Raw genomic sequence first — 17,725 nt, 5'->3', positions numbered from 1 at the left:
GGGAAGAAGCCATGGGAACGGTCCAACTCTACAGACAAGTCCTCGCTGGTGTCCAGGTCTGTAGATAAGAGGAGCAAAGGGAGTGTGTATGAATATGAAATAGAAAACCTCTAGAATTAACCCCTGGGGTTTCAACATTAATCTCATCCTTTGTATTATAAGCACTAATGCAAGTGACGAAAAATGAAATATTGATCTAAGAAGAATTGTCTAAACTGTGGTAAAAAATACTTTTAACAAGATGTAATCCTTGAATATGTGGGCGAATGTTTAATACTCATCTGCAGTTAATTTTTTGTGTTGCAGAGTGAGACCCATCGGCAGCACTAGTGAATCAGACACAGAATTTGACAGAATGAAACAGGTTGGTATCATTAACATGTTTAATTAAAGTAAGAGATCATATGGATTTGTCCTTTTTGGATTAACTGTTGTCCTAACCCGCTGTTGTTGAACTTACAAGAAGGTCTTGTTTTGCAGGAAATTTTGGATGAAGTTGTACGTGAGTTGCATAAAGTGAAAGATGAAATCATTAATGGTAAGCAATGCATTGTATGTAAAGTTAATTGCTGAATCCAGGAGCACGTAGCATGTTTAATCGTTCATCTTTTCTCACTCACTAGTTTTTAATACTCACTGGCTACTAAATGCTACGGCAGTAGTTTGAGTTTAAAAAAAAGCTTGTCAAAACCAGTAATTGCAATGCCATGTTTTCAAACATTTGACACAAACAAATATATGATTGGCCAAGTATGAGTGCAAAGTTGTTGCTTCTGAATACTTTCATTCTCTAAAACGTGTTTTTTGTTCTTGCAGCCATCAGACAAGAAATCGGCAGAATCAGTACATCCTAATCTCATCTGAGCAACAGTAGGAGGAGAGCAAGAGGAGGATGGACATGCAGATGCACAGACACGAGGACCAGGGGAATGTTCTCTCAATGTTTCTGTGACCTCGCGATGCCACGGTGCAAGTTGCAGAGATGTTGTGCCAACATTTGAGTCTGCTGGACAGCGAAAATGTCAGAGAGAAACAGAGAGAATGGGTTGATGAGACAGAGGGGAGCATAAGGAGATCAGAAGGATGCTTAAAGGAAGATTAAAGGACTGACAAACTCAAACAGAGGATGAAAGATATACTAAAAGATGTATTGAGAGATGGACGGACATTGGTGCTGAGTTTGGTGTGGTGGTCCTCTCTGTGCACCCATAGACTCAGTCAGCCCAGCGTTGCAGCTCTTTGTTCTCTGTTCAGTCCAAGTCTTAAGAAAATATTTTTGTTTTCTAAGTTTTTACTGTTTTATTATTTAAAATACTGTGGTGATAATGATGATGCTGTTGATGACAATGGGTATTTTATTGATATTATAGAAGGAGAAAGGAATCCTGCACACCATTTATGTCCGCCTTTTCTATTTTCTATTATTATTTGTTTGTTTAGTTCATCCCCAACTATTTCATAATAACAAGCACAAGAGGGCATAATGGTGCTGCAGACACACCTGCCCTCAACTGGAATATTTTAAAAAACAAAACAAAACAACCTTTTATGATCTTGTTCATACTGGTGTTGCGTATGTAATATTTTCTCTTCAGAGATGTTGAAAAACATTTTAATGTTTTAACCACACTTAGCTACTTAAATACCTCTTTCTGCCACACCTGAGGCACACATCGCAAATGAGCAATTCATGTTTGGTAATTGATCCGATAACACACAATAACATTATACACAACTCCAGTGTGACCGAGGTTCAAGTTTCTCTACCTGTTCAAATGTGCGAGATCATTGAAACTTGGGGATTATTCACAAAACAGGCCGATAACTGTAAATGTGCCACCTGGTTTTACATAGATAGAAAACAATGTAGTACTACATCCTATACTTTATGAACCTCCCAAATATGCATGAAACCCCCATTTCTATGAATTTATTTTTGATTTGATTTTGAAGGGGAAAAAAAAGAAGAAATACAAATGGTGGTACATTTATTAATGTGGTTTGTTTCCATGAAGATTCCCCTTTCTATATATGAAATGTTGAACTTGATAATGGTAGCAATGTTTTGAAAAAAGGGGGGACTGCGATGGCAATATGCAAATCTTACCAGAAAAGAATGTGCAGAAAGTGAATAGTAAGCCTATGTGATGGTAGCTAAATGTGTCTTTGCAGGAAGGATTTGGTTGAATATTGGTTGTTGCATTCTATCCACTCTGTCCGCTCGCAACTACGTTCTAATTTAAAAGCTGGAAGTAAATTCATTCAAACAACAATAGACGTGTCCACCATCTACACAATACTGTGTGTGTTCCCTTGTGTTTTGTGATGAAAGTTTACAAGGAAAGGAAAGGAAATGTAAAATTAATATTCTTTACAGTAGTTTCTTCTTACAAAGATCTTTTACTGGTTTAATATATATAGTGCAGTCATTTAAATAGAAACAACAAATATCACGCTTATCAACCACAACACTCAGATAAAGTTGGCAAAATAACAAACAATTAATAAAACAATAGCTCTGTCGTAAATACCAGTTTGGTGAATTCGTCTTTAAATTCATGGGTCAGAAGTGTTGATTGGCTGTAGGACCAGTGTTCACAAAAATACTCACTAACGCTGATTGAAAGTGACTTGCTGAGCAACATGAAATGACCACTGCAGTCCTTCTGCACATCTGACAGTTAATAACAAAAACAACATCCAAACTCCAACTGGATTTATCTAAATAACTTATTTTTGGGATTACAAAGGTGTTCCTGTTATTTTGTCCACTCTTTATAGATGTAATTAAACAGTTTACAGCACAATGAAGCTGCGAACATTCAGAATGGGGCATCACTGAAGAAAAGGCTCTTCTTACTGAAAGGTAAGTTCCAATGCTATTTTCCCCCTCTGCTATGAGAAATTTGAAATTGTAATAAGTAATCTGAGAGCCTTTGACTGCCTCCATTCTCACAATCAGAAATGTAAAAGACGTACAGTAACGTGTGTAGGCAGGAAACAAAAGAGCTAGTGCCATTTCTGTTAAACCTCATGAGAATGTATATGACCTTTTCCTACAGAAATTAGGATTTTATTTGTGTTGAAATATTAGCTTTTTCATCGATATTTTGCCTTCTGGATACAAGGAAATGTCATTACAGTCTCACGACAACGGGACATCTGCTTATAGCAGGAATAGAAGCACGAATAAATAATGAGGTGAGGAAACCAACTAGCTGCATTTTACTCTTTCATTTGCATACTTTGAATGTATGCAACTGAACTACCCATTCATCTGCCTTTAAGTAACTCAAGTGCAGGTCTTAATTAAGATGTTAGACATTTTACTAACAGTGACAACCACACACTACAAAAAGGGAATATAATGAGAATATTAAGAATTTTATTTCATAGGGGTCCATACATATTTAACCACTGAAATTCACATTTCTGTTCAAGGGGAAATATAATCAGTCACAGATCTATTCCTCCTTGCTTAGCTTGTACTCCCGTTTGATTCTGGCATATGGACCGATGCTGTCGTCGAACACAAAGTCCCATAATACCCGAATCCAGGAAGTGTGTTGAGGCAGGGAGTTGTAATACTCTGCTGCAATTTGCTTTACCTGCCAAAAAACACAAAAAACATAAAGTTAGAGAATTAGAGCTTGTGAAAAAGAAGAATGTTAATTGTTCATCAGCTATATGTGAAATATAGACATAGCATTTAAATTGCAAAAATAGATTTCATTACAAGAATCAAATACAAAGACTGATACAAGCAGACATGTCACTGCTTTGTTCAAAAGGAAAACATATTCACAGTTTCTCTCATAAAAGACTTTCTGTCAAAACCATCACACACAGTTTGGACAGCTGTGGCCACAGTTGACATCGCATGATACCGATGCACTATGGTTTAAAGCACAGAATGATTCAAGAAAATCCTGAAAATGTTCATAAACAGTAAATGAACATAAGCAAAAAAGTTTGATAAAATTAGCTGCCTTCTGTGTCAAAAGGCAGGCATCTCACTTTGGATCTCCTCATGCTCTGATGGTGCAAGAGAAGCAGCAGTTAATCAATTACAGAGCCCGGCCTTTCATCTGATAAATATTTGCAGTTGATGGGGAAAAAAGTGACTTACAGTAGGTTCTGAAAGACAGGACAGCCCCGTCTTATCTGCCCACACCTTGAGCAAAAATCCCCCACAACCTCAAAAGAATGACTTGAGTCCAAAGTTGGAAATTAAGCCATGATTTATCACAAGAACACAGTCTCACCTGAGGTAGTTTGCTGCCAGGTATGCTCGGGAAGTCATGGTGCTCCATGTGATAACCAACGTTGAAGGTGATGAGATTCAGTGGTCCATAGTAGGAATATGTCTCGTGTCCCTTCAGGAACATGTAATGCTCAGCTATGAAATGTCCTGAGAGAGGATGCAGTCCCAAACACAGGATAGTACCTGCAATGAGGTAAACAATGGGCTTCAGCCCCCATAGATAGTAGATCATTATGTCTACTATGAGCTGAACAGCTGCATTTAGGATCTCCAGCTGACCCACTGGTTTAGGTTTGACCATCAATGGGCGAATGGCGTAGAAGAAAGGCTGGAGGAAGAGCCAGAGGACCTTCCTGGCTGGGGTGCAGAAGAACCACCCCTCAATGTCTGTGGGGATGTCAACATCCAGCTGGTCCCCACCAAGATACCGATGGTGGTCGATGTGGTATTTCTTAAAGGAGGCAGAGCAAGGCAACCCAATGGGCAGGTTGGCCCACATGGCAAACCAGCGGTTCCACTTCGCCAGCTTGTTGCCAAAGGCCACATTGTGAGAGATGTCGTGGATAGCCAGAATCAAGGAATGGTTGATGCAGCCTCCGAAGGCGTAAGCCCAGAAGAAGATCCACTTCCAGGAGAGGTCATGGACCAGGTAGCAGGCCAGGAGCTGAGTCAGGACCATGCCCGATACTACCCACTTCAGCTGGGGATCCGGCCCCATCAGAGACTTGATCTCTGGATATTTGGCTTGGGAGAAAAGCAGGAGAAAGGGATGTGGACAGAAATTAGGTGATTGCCGGGAAGAAAAGGGAATTGGAAGAGCAGAAGTGGATTAAAACGAGGGAAAAAAAAGAAAGTATAGGGAGTTGAAAAGTGGAAAATAGTAAAGGGGACCAAATTAAAAGGGAAATAGTACATTTATGAGAGAAGTGAAAGGGAAGAGAAAAAGTTACTGATTATTTTTTTCTTATTTTTTGTATATGATTTTGTAGGATGTATAGAAAGTTAATGTCATGAATCCGGCAGAAAAGCTGTTGAGCAGGACTCATTCACCCACAATTGTATACGTTTGATCTCAACTTATTACTGTGACACTCTGCAACCCAAAGAACACTGTGACGACCCCTCCCTTCCTTTAGGGGTCTGGGTCCTGCTCTGGGTTATGTCTTTTAGGCTGTTCATCAGCTGCTAAGCCACATCTGAGCCTGGAGGCTGCTAGAAAACACCTGAAGACAGAGGTCGCTCCCTTGACTGTCTGGCTGCTCTCCTGTGGCGAACACTACAGCTTATTTGTTTTGTTTGTTTAAGTTAGTTATGTTATTCTTTAAATAAATGTTTATCTATCGTCTGGTCTCCCATCCATGTTGCAGTCTCTGAGCTGGGTTGGAACATATGGGAGCTCGTCCTATTTGATTGACCAGGGTTAGATTTGTAGTGAAGTTTGATCTGCAGTTTGTAATTGATTTGATGTGCAGAGATAGTAGTGGTCAGGTGCACCTCGTTTAGTGAGCAGGTAGAAAATCTGGTTGTTTGGGAGACATGGACGAGTGTGGGCAGTAGGATGTTTCCTGTTTGTGAATTTGAGCAGCCATATGTTTGAGGTGTATGTTTGAGCTGTGTTATGCTTGTGATTGTTCTGGTCCTCTATACATTCAATTCAATTCAATTCAGTTTATTTTGTATAGCCCAATATCACAAATTACAAATTTGCCTCAGAGGGCTTTACAATCTGTACACACGACATCCCTGTCCCAGGACCTCACATCGAATCAGCGAGTACATTTATGTTGGTCTGTCCCTGTTAGGCTGAAGAGTGGATTCCCTTTGGAGTTCGTTGGGGTTTTTTGCTAGTGTGGTGATGAAAATAGTTGGAGCAGTTGTCTCAGGTCCGAGGCTCCAAGTGGGTTGTCTGTCTATGGTGGCTTTACCGGGCCTGCAGGTTTTAGTGCATAAGTTCCCACCACAAGTAACACCTGAATGCTAGGGGGGAGCTTACTTAGTTCTGGTTAGGTAGTTAGAGCGACAGCAATGATGGCTGTGTATGGGCTGCTTTTGCTGTTTGAGTGTTGGTCTATGTGTGGATCAGTGTTTTGTTCAGGCAGTCTGTTTCCTCTATGATGGCTTCTGTAGAGAAAGTCTTGAGAGCTTTGGAGGAGCTACTAGGGCATTGGTTGTTTGGATCAATAAGATGATCAAAAAGGCTGGCTCAGTGATTGGCCTTCCCCCGGACTCACTAGAGGTCACTATACAAAAGAGGACAAGGGCCAAGTTAAAAACAATCATTTCTTTTGAAGGCCATCCACTACACTGTGTTTTTAATGGACTCAGAAGTTCATTCAGTGAGCGACTCAGGATGCCTCAGTGTTCTACTGAACGACTCAGAAGGTCCTTTGTTCCGGCAGCAGTTTGATTTTTTTTAATGAACACCTTTAGGTGTTTTTAGATTTAGACTTAGCATCTTTCTGATGGACATATTTTATGGGGCATCTTCTGGTTTTGTTTGTTCCTTGTAGTGTGTTACTTGTCTGTTGTGTTCTGTGGACTGTGTCTATTGTTGTCTGTACGAATGTTTGGTGTTATTAATCCCCAGTGGGGAAATCAGTTTCCCCACTGGGGATTAATAACGTTTTCTAATCTAATCTAAACTGGAAGCCTTTACCGCTCCTTGGTTTACTGATAAAACAATGGGTGTTTTTTGTTTCCTGCTAACTGCATGTTTTGTATTCCGGTTCTTGTGTTTATGGTCATGTTTTAAATGATTCTGGACTCCTGTTGGGTGTCTGCGTAGTTGGGCCCAGTTACCTTGCAGGTATTAAGCTTGAGAGCCTGAAGACTCCTGCTGCAGTAGGTAATGGTTCATATGGTTAGCAGGTTGGTAGTTAAAGGAGGGATGTGGTGAACTGTTACTGTGACCATAAGAACTACAGTGCATGCCTTGTTGGTGTGAGCGTTGTTGTAGTTGGGTTGCCTCTTTGTGCTGTGCGTCTGTGGACGACTTGGTTGGCTAGTGAGCCATTGTGTCAGAGGAACCTTCTGGATGCTACTTTGGATTGGTGTTTATGGTAGTTCAGTTTGGTAGCTGGTAATTATGGAAATTCCGGTTCTGTGTATTCACCACTCGTTCCTGAGAAACTGTGCTGTTCAATCTGGTGCCATTTCATATTACAGTGTAATCTCTCTGGCCTCCCTTCTTTCTCAGCTCACTCTTAGATGCTTCTCCACATGTTGGAGTTTCTGGGTGACTGGATTGATTGGCGGACTGGGAGATGCACAAAGACCGGTAAGAAAACTGAAAATATAAAATCTATGTAGTTTGCATTAAAAAGTCAGTTTTCTGGTCGGAACACTGTTTTTTGGAGGGGGTGTGAGGACCCCTCCCTTCCTTTAGGGGTATGGGTCCTGTTTGCTCTGTATTTGGTCTTTCAGGCTGTTTATCATCTGTTGAGCCACACCTGAGCCTGGAGGCTACTATAAAAAGGCATCACCTGAAGACCGAGGTCGCTCCCTTGACTGGCTGGCTGCTCTCCTGTGGTGGACACTACAGCTTATTTGTTTTGTTTGTTTAAGCTAGTTGTGTTATTCTTTAAATAAATATCTATCTAGCGGGGGCGACTGTGGCTCAGTGGTTAGCAGTTCCGACCTTAAATCAGAGGATCTGTGGTTCGATCCGCTGCTCTGCTAGCCCATGTCGATGTGTCTTGAGCAAGACACTTAACCCCAAATTGCTCCCTGTTGCTGTGTCTAAGGTATATGAATGTAAGTCGCTTTGGATAAAAGCGTCTGCTAAATGTAAATGTAATCTATCGTTTTTAACTCGTCTGGTCTCCCATCCATGTTGCAGTCTCTGAGCTGGGTTTTAACAACACAATCAATCATGTTGTAGGATACCAACTCTTCTCCTGCAAAGGGCCTGCTGACAAAAGTCATTTTAATTAGCAGAGGTGTTGTTTTGCTGAGTGAAATATAAGGGAGTTGTTCAGAAACAGTCACCGTTACAAAAAGAGCTAGATTTAGTTAATGTGATATTCACAACATAATATAATAAGGACATGCAGGTTCTGATTTGTTACACAAACCACACCAGAATTCAGGAACACAGGGGTAAATGAGCATATACTATCATGCATTAGCTGAAGATAGCTATGCACCATGATGCTGTTGCTCATGCAAATCTGTCTGGCTTCTTTACCTCAGCTCACTTCTATAATACACTATGTATAATGGGCTCACCTGGTAACTAAAAGGGTTTCACTGCATGTAGGTCTCCCCTTTACTGACCAAACCCTTCTTATTTTGTGAATGTTTAGCCAATAGGAATTCCCTAAACAAAGATACATCTCCTACATATTCTACTGTATGATTTTAACTCACCGGCAGTGTGTTATTTTCTCATAGCCATGTGTCAAATTATGATATTGTAGCCTACCCAACAGGCAAAAAGTAAAATAAATAACAAGACGTCATGATAGACACTGTTTAAACACCTTAAAGCTGTACATCCATCATGGGATTTAATTTTCACCACGTTAAAGAGAGACGTGTCTACATACGTAGAAATAAATGAATACGGTTCAAATAAAACTTATATTTCAGATTAAAGTGCACGCTTCATGTCAAAGAGCCACTTTTCAGAGCCACTGCTAAAAGACCATCGGGCAGCGTCACAATCATTCATGATCAGTTTGACCACTACTTTGATGCTAGCCGTTAGTAAAATAAAGTTTATGTCATGCATTTGGAGCCACAATAGGCTGCAGACCTGCCAAACAACTATCCATTCAATAAAACATGAACTTGCTTGTCAATTAATATATGTAAAAGGAAGAGAGGTTCAATGACCCCTAACACTCACATCCCTCTGCCTCTCCCCTCATGTGCTTATATAATCTTACCCAGAATTTCTTTCCTTCTTGAAGTGTGTGGCTGGTCATTGTCGACCCATTCAAAGTCGCCTCTTCCACCTGTCTTGCCCATGACGAAACTTTCTCTGTCCGAGGCAACCGACTTTGTGGCGTTATGTGTGTCGTCAAACCTGAACAGTATCGGGACACTCACACAGGATGTAGGCTGCAGGTGTGAGGTGTGATCACAAACTCCTCCCCCAAGTTGAGCGCCTGCTTAAATACAGGCTATGTAATCTTTTGCTCCCCAGCATGCAAACAACGGCATCTTTACATTCTGTCACGAGAACCAACTGGAATTATACTTCTAGGCCTAGAGGGATGTTGTGTACTGGTATTGCAAACATAATAGTCTATTTAAAAAAAGAAAATACAGTCCATACTGTAACAAGAGCGTGTTACCTTCCCGAGTTTTCCCCCCAGCACCAAGGTATCGGTTTGCAATACTTTTATTGTGCCATGCGTGGTCTTAGCAGTCTGTGCCTCTTGCTCTCCTTCCTCTCGCCTCCATCCTACTCAGCTCAATATATAGAGAAGAGACACAAAACATTTGATCAGTTTCAACTGAGGCCAATTAGTTCTCTTTCCGGCACCTGTTCCCTGAGCCACTCCCCCACTTCCCTCCGCAGCTGAGCCTAACCACGCCCCCGCCACCACATACCTACATATTAGGATGGGAGCCAGAGCCTTCAGTTATCAAGCTCCTCTTTTATGGAACCAGCTTCCACTTTCAGTCCGGGAGGCAGACACAGTCACCTCATTCAAGAATAGACTTAAGACTTTCCTGTTTGATAGTGCTTATAGTTAGGGCTGAATCAGGTTTGCCCTGGTCGAGCCCCTAGATATGCTGCTGGACCTGGCGGTGTCTGATGCCTGGTGCCTTGAATTGAATACACCCACCGCTCGACTTAGGCCAGGGAGCTATCCGGCCTAACCTACTCAGCCCGAGAGCAGGAGAGGAAGTGGGCCATTACCATCTATGTCCGCAGCCTATGGATCAACTTGAAATTAAAAGGCTGTAAAGCCAGATACCACCGAGTGCTCCAGGCGTTGGTATCTTTCATGCGGTGGAGCCACTGGAGCGAGGCGTGGTCCGAACAGAGGGTGAATGAGCGTCCCAGGAGGTAGTAGCACAGGGAGTCAACCGCCCACCGGATGGCCAGGCCCTCCTTCTCCACCGTGCTCTCGGACAGCTTCCTGCTGCTCAACCCCCCTTACCTGCTGGGACAAAACGGCCCCCAGCTCTCTGTTTGATGCGTCAGTCTGCAGAGTAAAAGAGAGAGAGAGAAGTTAGGTGCATGAAGGACTAGTTCCTCACAGAGAGCTTATTTTACCTTCTCAAACACCAACTGGCACTGCTCCGTCCACTGGACCGGATCTGAGGCACCTTTGCAGGACAGGTCAGTCAAGGGGCTGGTCAGATCGTCAAAAATTGTGATGAACCGCCTGTAATAACCCGCCAGCCCCAGAAACTGCCTCACCCATCTTTTAGCTTTAGGCCACGGGAAGGCTGGGATAGCAGCAGTCTTGTCCACTTGAGAGCGCACCTGCCCGCCGCCCAAGTGGTACCCCAGATACTGTACCTCCCTCCGTCCAACTGCACTTCCCCGGGTTGGCGGTGAGCCCCACCTGCTTCAGGGATTTCAGCAAATGCTCCACCCAAGTGTTGCTGTGGATGATTACATCGTCCAAGTTGGCGGCAGCATATGCAGCGTGCGGACGCAGCACCCGGTCCATGAGGCTTTGGAACAACCCACAGGGAAGCGTGGTGAATTGCTATAAACCAAACGGAGTGGGGAAGGTCGTTTTTTCCCTGGACTAAATACACAGATAATATATCGTAGTAGATATATACATGCTACATACATAACTACTTACAGACTTAGACCTTCACAGGCTACCAAGCAGTAAAGGGGAAAAGTAGCTGCAGCATGTCCTCTCAGTAGAATCAGAAACAAAAGGAACTAACTATGGTAAGAGAGGAGGGATAAATTCAAAAGACAAAAATGCAATTACATTCTACGCCACTTGGCGTCTCTAATGCAACACATGAAAATGTGGGGCAGAACACCAGCCATCGGGTTATTGAAAAATAATTTTCTGCCGTCTCTTCGGCACCAGCAACTGGGTGTTCTCCTGACTGTCTGTGTGTCACAACTCACTCTATAAAGCCTGTCCCTAATCAATGAAAAGTGCGGATATGACTGCGCTGCGTCAGGGCGCACCAACTGACCATCAATTATTATCACTTGGTCGAAGGCTGAGCGTAGAGTATCATCCCGAGAAAATCTTCCATTGAGTGGAATTCAGGTTCCCCCTCCCCGTTCGCAGTGTTTGACAACCTTGCGTCGCCGCTGTGCACCGCACACATATCACACACATGCCGCACACATACCGCATGACCCTGTCTGTCGTGGACGCAGCCCCGCAGCCTGCCCCATTAACTTATTAAACCCCGCCCAATCGGTTCCCAAGATTAGGGTGTGTGTAAGGCGGGAGCTAACCACAACCTTCACATTATGTTTTTCCCCATATATATAATTTCCAATATGGGATACTTGTGAACATCCCCATGCACACACCTAATATTCACCCACAATGCCTCCACCAATTCCCCGGGCCGAACCAGGCTCTGGTGGATCATAGACTGTGTACAGCCAGAATCCACCATTGCCTGATGTGGGCCTGGATTCTTACCGGAACGCGGTACGTCACTCCCAGACCGGGGGAGGGTGTGGGGAAGCCGGCAATATGAATAACCTGGCCCACTTCCATCAGCGGGCACTCTCTCCGGAAGTGTCTGGGCTGCCCGTACCTCCAACTCCTGCCCTGGTGTTTGAGGGATTCCATGTGGGTTAGGAAGGATGCCGGTTTTTGCTGGGGTTGGAGGATCAGGAGCCGGGGTGGGGGGTGCCGACCGCTGGGTTGGTGGGGCCCTCGTCTGCGGGGCGGGCGTCGGCTGGGCCGAAGCCAGTGTGCGACCGCTGTCCCCCTGACCTTAGGGATGAACCGCCAGGTGGTCTTCCACCAGTGTGATGGCGGTCTCCAGCGACGCAGGGCGGTGACAGCGAACCCACGCCGAAGTTCTGACTGGCAGCCCCACCACGAACTGTTCCAGGACGATATTTGCCACCACCCCCTGCAACCCTGTCGGGCTCCCAGGCTGTAGCCATCTGTTGCGTGTATGTAAAGAGACGGTCCTTGGGCCTAAGCGTGGCCTCATGGAACCTCCACCGCTGGTCCTCTGGGGTCAGGCCCAGCCGATCAATGACAGCTTTACGTACATCCGCGAGATTGCGCAAGGCTGCTGGAGTCCGCCCATGGGCCGCTGTCTGCACTGCTGCGAGCCTGGACATGTAGTGCCCTCAGGAACTTCCAGCTTGCCTCCGCCTGGTCCTGCTGCATTGCATCATACCCAACATCTGTCCCAGCACAATGATCGGCTGGGCAGGCAGCTATGGGTGTTGCTCAATGTCTGTCATTGGTGCTCTTTTAAGGGGGGCCCCACATTGGGCGCCAGTGTAACAAGAGTGTGTTACCTCCCCGAGTTTTCCCCCCAGCGCCAATGATCGAGCCCACTCAAGGTATCGGTTTGCAATACTTTAATTGTGCCATGCGTGCTCTAGCATTCTCTGCCTCTTGTTCTCGCCTCCTTCTTCTTCTTCTTCTTCGTAAGTTTTATTGGCGGTTGGCAAACAACTGTTTTGTGCATTACCGCCACCAACTGGTATGGAGTGTGGATCAGGATGTCTTAAACTTGCATTACTAATAAATAATAAATAAAAGTAAAAAAACAAAACAAACCAACCAAAATTATAGAACAAAATATATATATTTTTTTATTTATTCATTTATTTTGCAGGGACAATGCACACCAATCAACAGTTGGACTGTAAGTGAGCCAGAGTTAGCCAGAGAGGCTAATCCCTGGCCAGATGTTTTTAAGGCAGCCTAAAATAACAAAATAAAAATGGAAATAAAATTCATAGACAAACTGACAACAACATATAAACAAAACCAATACACAGCAAAAATAAAGGGTACAGCAATAGACCAGAGACATAACGGGCTGCAGCATGAATCAGGCAGAACAAACCCAGCTACAATACAACATACACATAAAAAACAAATGCACATATAGCCGAAACAAGCATCAGGACAGACAGCACATCAATGACTGCACACCTGATTGGCAACAAGCCATTCCTTCAGGTTATGCTTGAACGTGTTGTACGTGTTGTGTGCACGTATGTGTGGTGGCAGAGCATTCCACGAGTAACCTGCCTTCACTGAGAATGTAGACTTGCTAAACGAGCTTGACCTATATGAAATGACACAATCACCTCTTGTAGCAGATCTAGTGAGTCTGCTGCTTTCACTGCTTTGTTTAACAAATTCACTAAGCGGGGGCGGAGCTATACCATTTAAAATTTTAAAAACCAGACACACATCAGTGAATTTAATGATGTTCTCCCAACTCAGGATGTGGTGTTTTGTGAGAATATTGCAGTGATGGTGGTGTTTTTGTTTTTTTATCAAGTATTTTGATGGCTTGCTTATGGAGAATGGGAATAGATTTTAATGTTGTGCTGTTGGCTTGTGCCCAGCTGGTTAAGCAGTAGGTCAGATGGGGGACAATCATTGCATTAAAATACAATTTTGCAGCCCGCATGGTTAAACAGTGTCTTGTATATCTAAAATTCATGAGATTAAATTTCAAGAACTTTGTCACATGGTTTACCTGTTTTTTAAAAGAGAGATTAGAATCAATAAAAATACCTAAATATTTAAAATATGACACTACCTGTAGCCTCTCACCAGCAACATAAACGTCTGGCTCCGGTGACACTTTGCAAGCCCTCTTTGTGAAGAACATACAAACAGTCTTTTTAACATTCAGATGAAGGCAGGAATTTGCAAGCCATTTAGTTACATTAGTCATTGTGGACGTGAGTTTGAGTGCAGCTTGTTCTTTGTTCTTTGCATGCACATACATCACTGTATCGTCAGCATACATTTGAATATCACACCCATCGCAGACGTCCGGCAAATCATTAATGTATAAACTGAATAAAAGGGGTCCCAAAATAGAACCCTGGGGTACTCCCACAGTAGATCTTAGAGTAGATGATGAAACATCACCCACTCTGACACACTGTGTTCTTCCTTCAAGGTAGGATTTCAGCAGGTCAAGAGACTCTCGGGAAAAGTTAAAACTTGACAATTTATTAAGCAGGACATTGTGATTAACCGTATCAAAAGCCTTCTTGAGGTCAAGAAAAACCGCTGCTACTACCCCCCCTTTATCCATTTTAAGCTTCACTTTCTCTAAGAGGAAGCAGTTGGCTGTTTCAGTCGAATGATTGGCCCTGTAACCAAACTGCATAGGATGGAGCTGATATGGAGAGCTGTTGAGATGTTTAGTAAGTTGCTCTGCAACACATTTCTCAGCAATTTTGGAAACAGCAGGAAGAATACTGATCGGCCGATAATTGGAGACATCGGTTGAATCTCCTGACTTAAAAATGGGCGTTAATATGGCTGATTTCCATCCTTTTGGGAAAAGACATTGCCTGAGAGAGTTATTTACAATGTTTGTGATTGGGTGAGCGAGTGTGCCTTTGTGTTTCTTTAGAAAAATATTGTCAATTCCATAAACATCTTTGGCCCTTGAGTTCTTGAGTGAGCCTAGAACTCTGGTGACAGTAGATTCAGTGACATCTTGAATAGAGAAGCATGGTTGATCTTCATTTACTGGTATAGGATCAAGTTTACCAATACTGGAGCTTTGAATTAAAGCCTCCACTGAGTTGATAAAGTATGAATTAAAAGTTGTACAAATTACAACTTCATCTTGTGTAAGGCCCCCGTTCACTTTAATTTTAAGTTGCTTCCTTGAATTGCTGCTATCTTTGTCTGTTAACTTCTTTAGATTATCCCATATCATTTTAGAATTACCTCCTGCTTCATCAATGATTTTAATAAAAAAAGTAGCCTTTGCTTTTCTAAGTTCTTTTGTTACAAGGTTCCTCAGCATTATGAATTTCTGCCTATCATTTCCTAATTTAGACTTGAGTGCCAGTTTTAACGCATAGTCCCGTTTTTTCATAACATTCCAGATGTCACTATTTAGCCATGGAAGTGCGTTCTTTTGATTTTGTTTAACTTTGGCTTTTTTAAGGAAATGGTTAATTGTGGTCTGTATTGTGGATAAGAAGATGTTGCTATCTTCCTCAGCACTTGCACCTTTTAAACGGTTGCTCCAATCAATTCCTTGTATAGCATCATGAAATGAATTTTGGTCACCTTTCGGTATTCTTAATTGATAAGCCTTTCTGGTAGATGATATATTAAAACGTTTCTTTGTAAGTTTTCTTGTTAAAAGTATTAAATTATGGTCAGACAAACCTGTATTGTGGGTTTTGATTATTCTTTCTGGTTTATTGCTAAAAATCAAATCAATCTGGGACTGAGAAGAGTTGGTTATTCTTGTGGGCTTGTTCACTAACTGGGTCATATTAAAACAATCAGTTGTATGTTTTAGGGATTTCCTTCCAGACTTATCCTCCCAATTTACATTAAAATCACCCATTAATATAACCTCTTTATCCAAGTCACATTCCTTGAACATGGAATTAAGCTGGTCATAAAATTCACATTTTGATGATGGTGGTCTGTAGAGACAGATTAGAGTAAAAGACATTTGAGGTGATAGTGATACTCTCAGACCAATACATTCCAATGTGACATTACTTGACCACTCAATCTGGCTGCAGTTAAGGTGTTCTTTAATATAAAACATTACTCCTCCTCCTTTACCACTACATCGATCCCTTCTAAACATATTGTATCCACGTACATACAAAGCAGCAGAGGGCGAATTTATATTTAGCCACGTTTCTGAGAGACATCGAAAGTCCAGGTTTGAATCCACAACAAGATGTTTTATTTGATCCATTTCAGGCAGGAGACTTCGAATATTCAAATGCCCCCCAAACAGTCCTTTAGGTCTTGCGCGTGTATCCCAGAGCACCCGGGCATGATTAACCGTTTTGAAAAGTTTATGTTCCCGTAATCTTCTGATAGCTGGATTCAGACCACTTTGTTTGACTGGCATGCTCCTGCTAGGGCCTGGGCCTAGCCCAGTCGTAGCCGGTGTGCTACTGCTAGGGCCTAGCCTAGTTGTAGCTGGGGTGCTACCACCAGGGCCTGGGTCAAACATAGTTGGGGTGCTACCATCAGGGCCTAGGCCCATCCTAGCTGCAGCTGGGGTGCCACGGCCAGGGCCTGGGCCCAGCCCAGTTGTAGCTGGCATGCTACTGCTAGGGCCTGGGCCTAGCCTGGTCGTAGCTGGCATGCTACTGCTAGGGCCTGGGCCTAGCCTGGTTGTAGCTGGCATGCTACTGCTAGGGCCTGGGCCTAGCCTGATCGTAGCTGGCATGCTACTGCTAGGGCCTGGGCCTAGCCTGGTCGTAGCTGGCATGCCGCTACTTAGGCCTGGGCCAGACCTGACGGTGGCAGAAAGTTTGTTTCTTCCATCCAGTAGTTCACATGTATCTGGATGAAGAGTAGAGCCACCAATGCATGGCTGTTGTTCAGTAGCCAGCAGTCCCAAAGGAAAGATATCTGTTGTTTCCTTCCTTCCAGTACAATCAAGCCAAACTTGCACTGATTCATGAAGATGATCCTCTGACAAATGACTTTTTTGGTCACGGATAAGGTTTGCTAGTGGACCAGGATTCAGTTGTATATCCCCACTTAGCAACAGCAGAAACAGTAGAGTGCTATAAACATACCTTTGTTTGCTTCTCTTGCTGCATTGTTTGCTGTTTCTGCTAGAAATTCCATTGAAACAAATAAACACAGGGTTCATATTTTTCCAATAATATTCGTAATTCACAGATACTGTAATAGTACTTGATTGCACTCGAGTTATTTTGCAAAATACCTATTATATCTAATTGCATTTTTTCCTTGCCAAGGCTTCCAATCAGCTGTCTTCTCTCATTCTCATATTTCTGACAGTGTAGAATAACATGTTCTATTGTTTCCTCTTGCCCACAATAGTCGCACATGCCTGTTTCACTTTTCCCTATCCTATGTAGTGTACTATTTAGCCCAGTGTGTCCAAATCGAAGTCTTGATATAACTGTTTCCTCTCTCCTGTTCCTTCCTGTCCATCCCTTTTCTCCCACTTTCCTCTGAACTGTGAAAAACCAACGCCCTTTTGTGTCCTCTTTCCATTGCTTCTGCCACCTTTCCTTTTAATCTATTTTTAATAATACTTTGGTTTCTGATTTGCTGAAGTTAACTTCAACTTTTGTATAACTATTTTTTGTGGGTTCTTTTGCAGCTTTGTCAGACATTTCATTCCACCTGACACCAACATGTGCTGGAACCCATAGGAACACTACTGTAAGTCCCATCATTTGAATCCTGTATAAACGTTGTTGCATTTCAATAAGGAGGTCCGGTCTACTGTCTGAATGGCTGTTCTGTAAGCTGTCTAACGATGAACTGGAGTCCGAACAAATAATTGCCCTCAATGGTCCTGTGTCCTCTA

The 17,725-nt window shown here is 43.0% G+C and overlaps 2 protein-coding genes across 7 annotated transcripts in view; one reads left to right on the top strand and one right to left on the bottom strand.

Annotated features, from left to right (window-relative positions):
• Positions 1-2,275, top strand: part of evla (Enah/Vasp-like a) — a 33,580-nt gene extending 31,305 nt beyond the window's left edge. For all 3 annotated transcript variants that reach the window (XM_034525424.1, XM_034525423.1, XM_034525422.1), the window contains 4 exons: positions 1-56; positions 307-364; positions 481-538; positions 817-2,275. The exon at positions 1-56 is cut by the window's left edge and continues 5 nt beyond it. In XM_034525424.1, coding sequence (XP_034381315.1) covers positions 1-56; positions 307-364; positions 481-538; positions 817-854 — 210 coding nt within the window. In that variant the 3' untranslated portion in view covers positions 855-2,275. The remainder of the gene's footprint in view (positions 57-306; positions 365-480; positions 539-816) is intronic.
• Positions 2,276-2,386: 111 nt separating this feature from the next.
• Positions 2,387-9,800, bottom strand: LOC117725322 (sphingolipid delta(4)-desaturase/C4-monooxygenase DES2-like). 4 transcript variants are annotated; one of them, XM_034525425.1, is made up of 4 exons: positions 9,565-9,800; positions 9,154-9,378; positions 4,266-5,008; positions 2,387-3,608 (listed from the first exon to the last, which is right to left on the bottom strand). In XM_034525425.1, exons 2-4 carry the CDS (start codon positions 9,233-9,235, stop codon positions 3,465-3,467), a joined length of 969 nt encoding a protein of 322 aa, XP_034381316.1. In that variant the 5' UTR covers positions 9,236-9,378; positions 9,565-9,800; the 3' UTR covers positions 2,387-3,464. The 4 variants fall into 4 exon arrangements, with proteins under 4 accessions (XP_034381316.1, XP_034381318.1, XP_034381319.1 ...); XM_034525427.1 differs by having other exon boundaries at positions 9,154-9,375; XM_034525428.1 differs by having other exon boundaries at positions 9,154-9,293.
• Positions 9,801-17,725: the final 7,925 nt, after the last annotated feature.

Source organism: Cyclopterus lumpus, chromosome 22 (genome assembly GCF_009769545.1).
Source record: "Cyclopterus lumpus isolate fCycLum1 chromosome 22, fCycLum1.pri, whole genome shotgun sequence".
NCBI classification, from domain to species: Eukaryota; Metazoa; Chordata; class Actinopteri; order Perciformes; family Cyclopteridae; genus Cyclopterus; species Cyclopterus lumpus.
This window is presented reverse-complemented; position numbering and strand designations above follow the sequence as displayed.

Excerpts from the sequence above, each read along its gene's own strand:
- LOC117725322 (XM_034525425.1), bottom strand. The coding sequence starts at position 9,235 with ATGGGCAAGACAGGTGGAAGAGGCGACTTTGAATGGGTCGACAATGAC. Across the intron at positions 5,009-9,153 it reads AAGAAGGAAAGAAATTCTGG|CCAAATATCCAGAGATCAAG; the intron begins GTAAGATTATAT and ends TTTTCTCCCAAG. Across the intron at positions 3,609-4,265 it reads CTGGCAGCAAACTACCTCAG|GTAAAGCAAATTGCAGCAGA; the intron begins GTGAGACTGTGT and ends GTTTTTTGGCAG.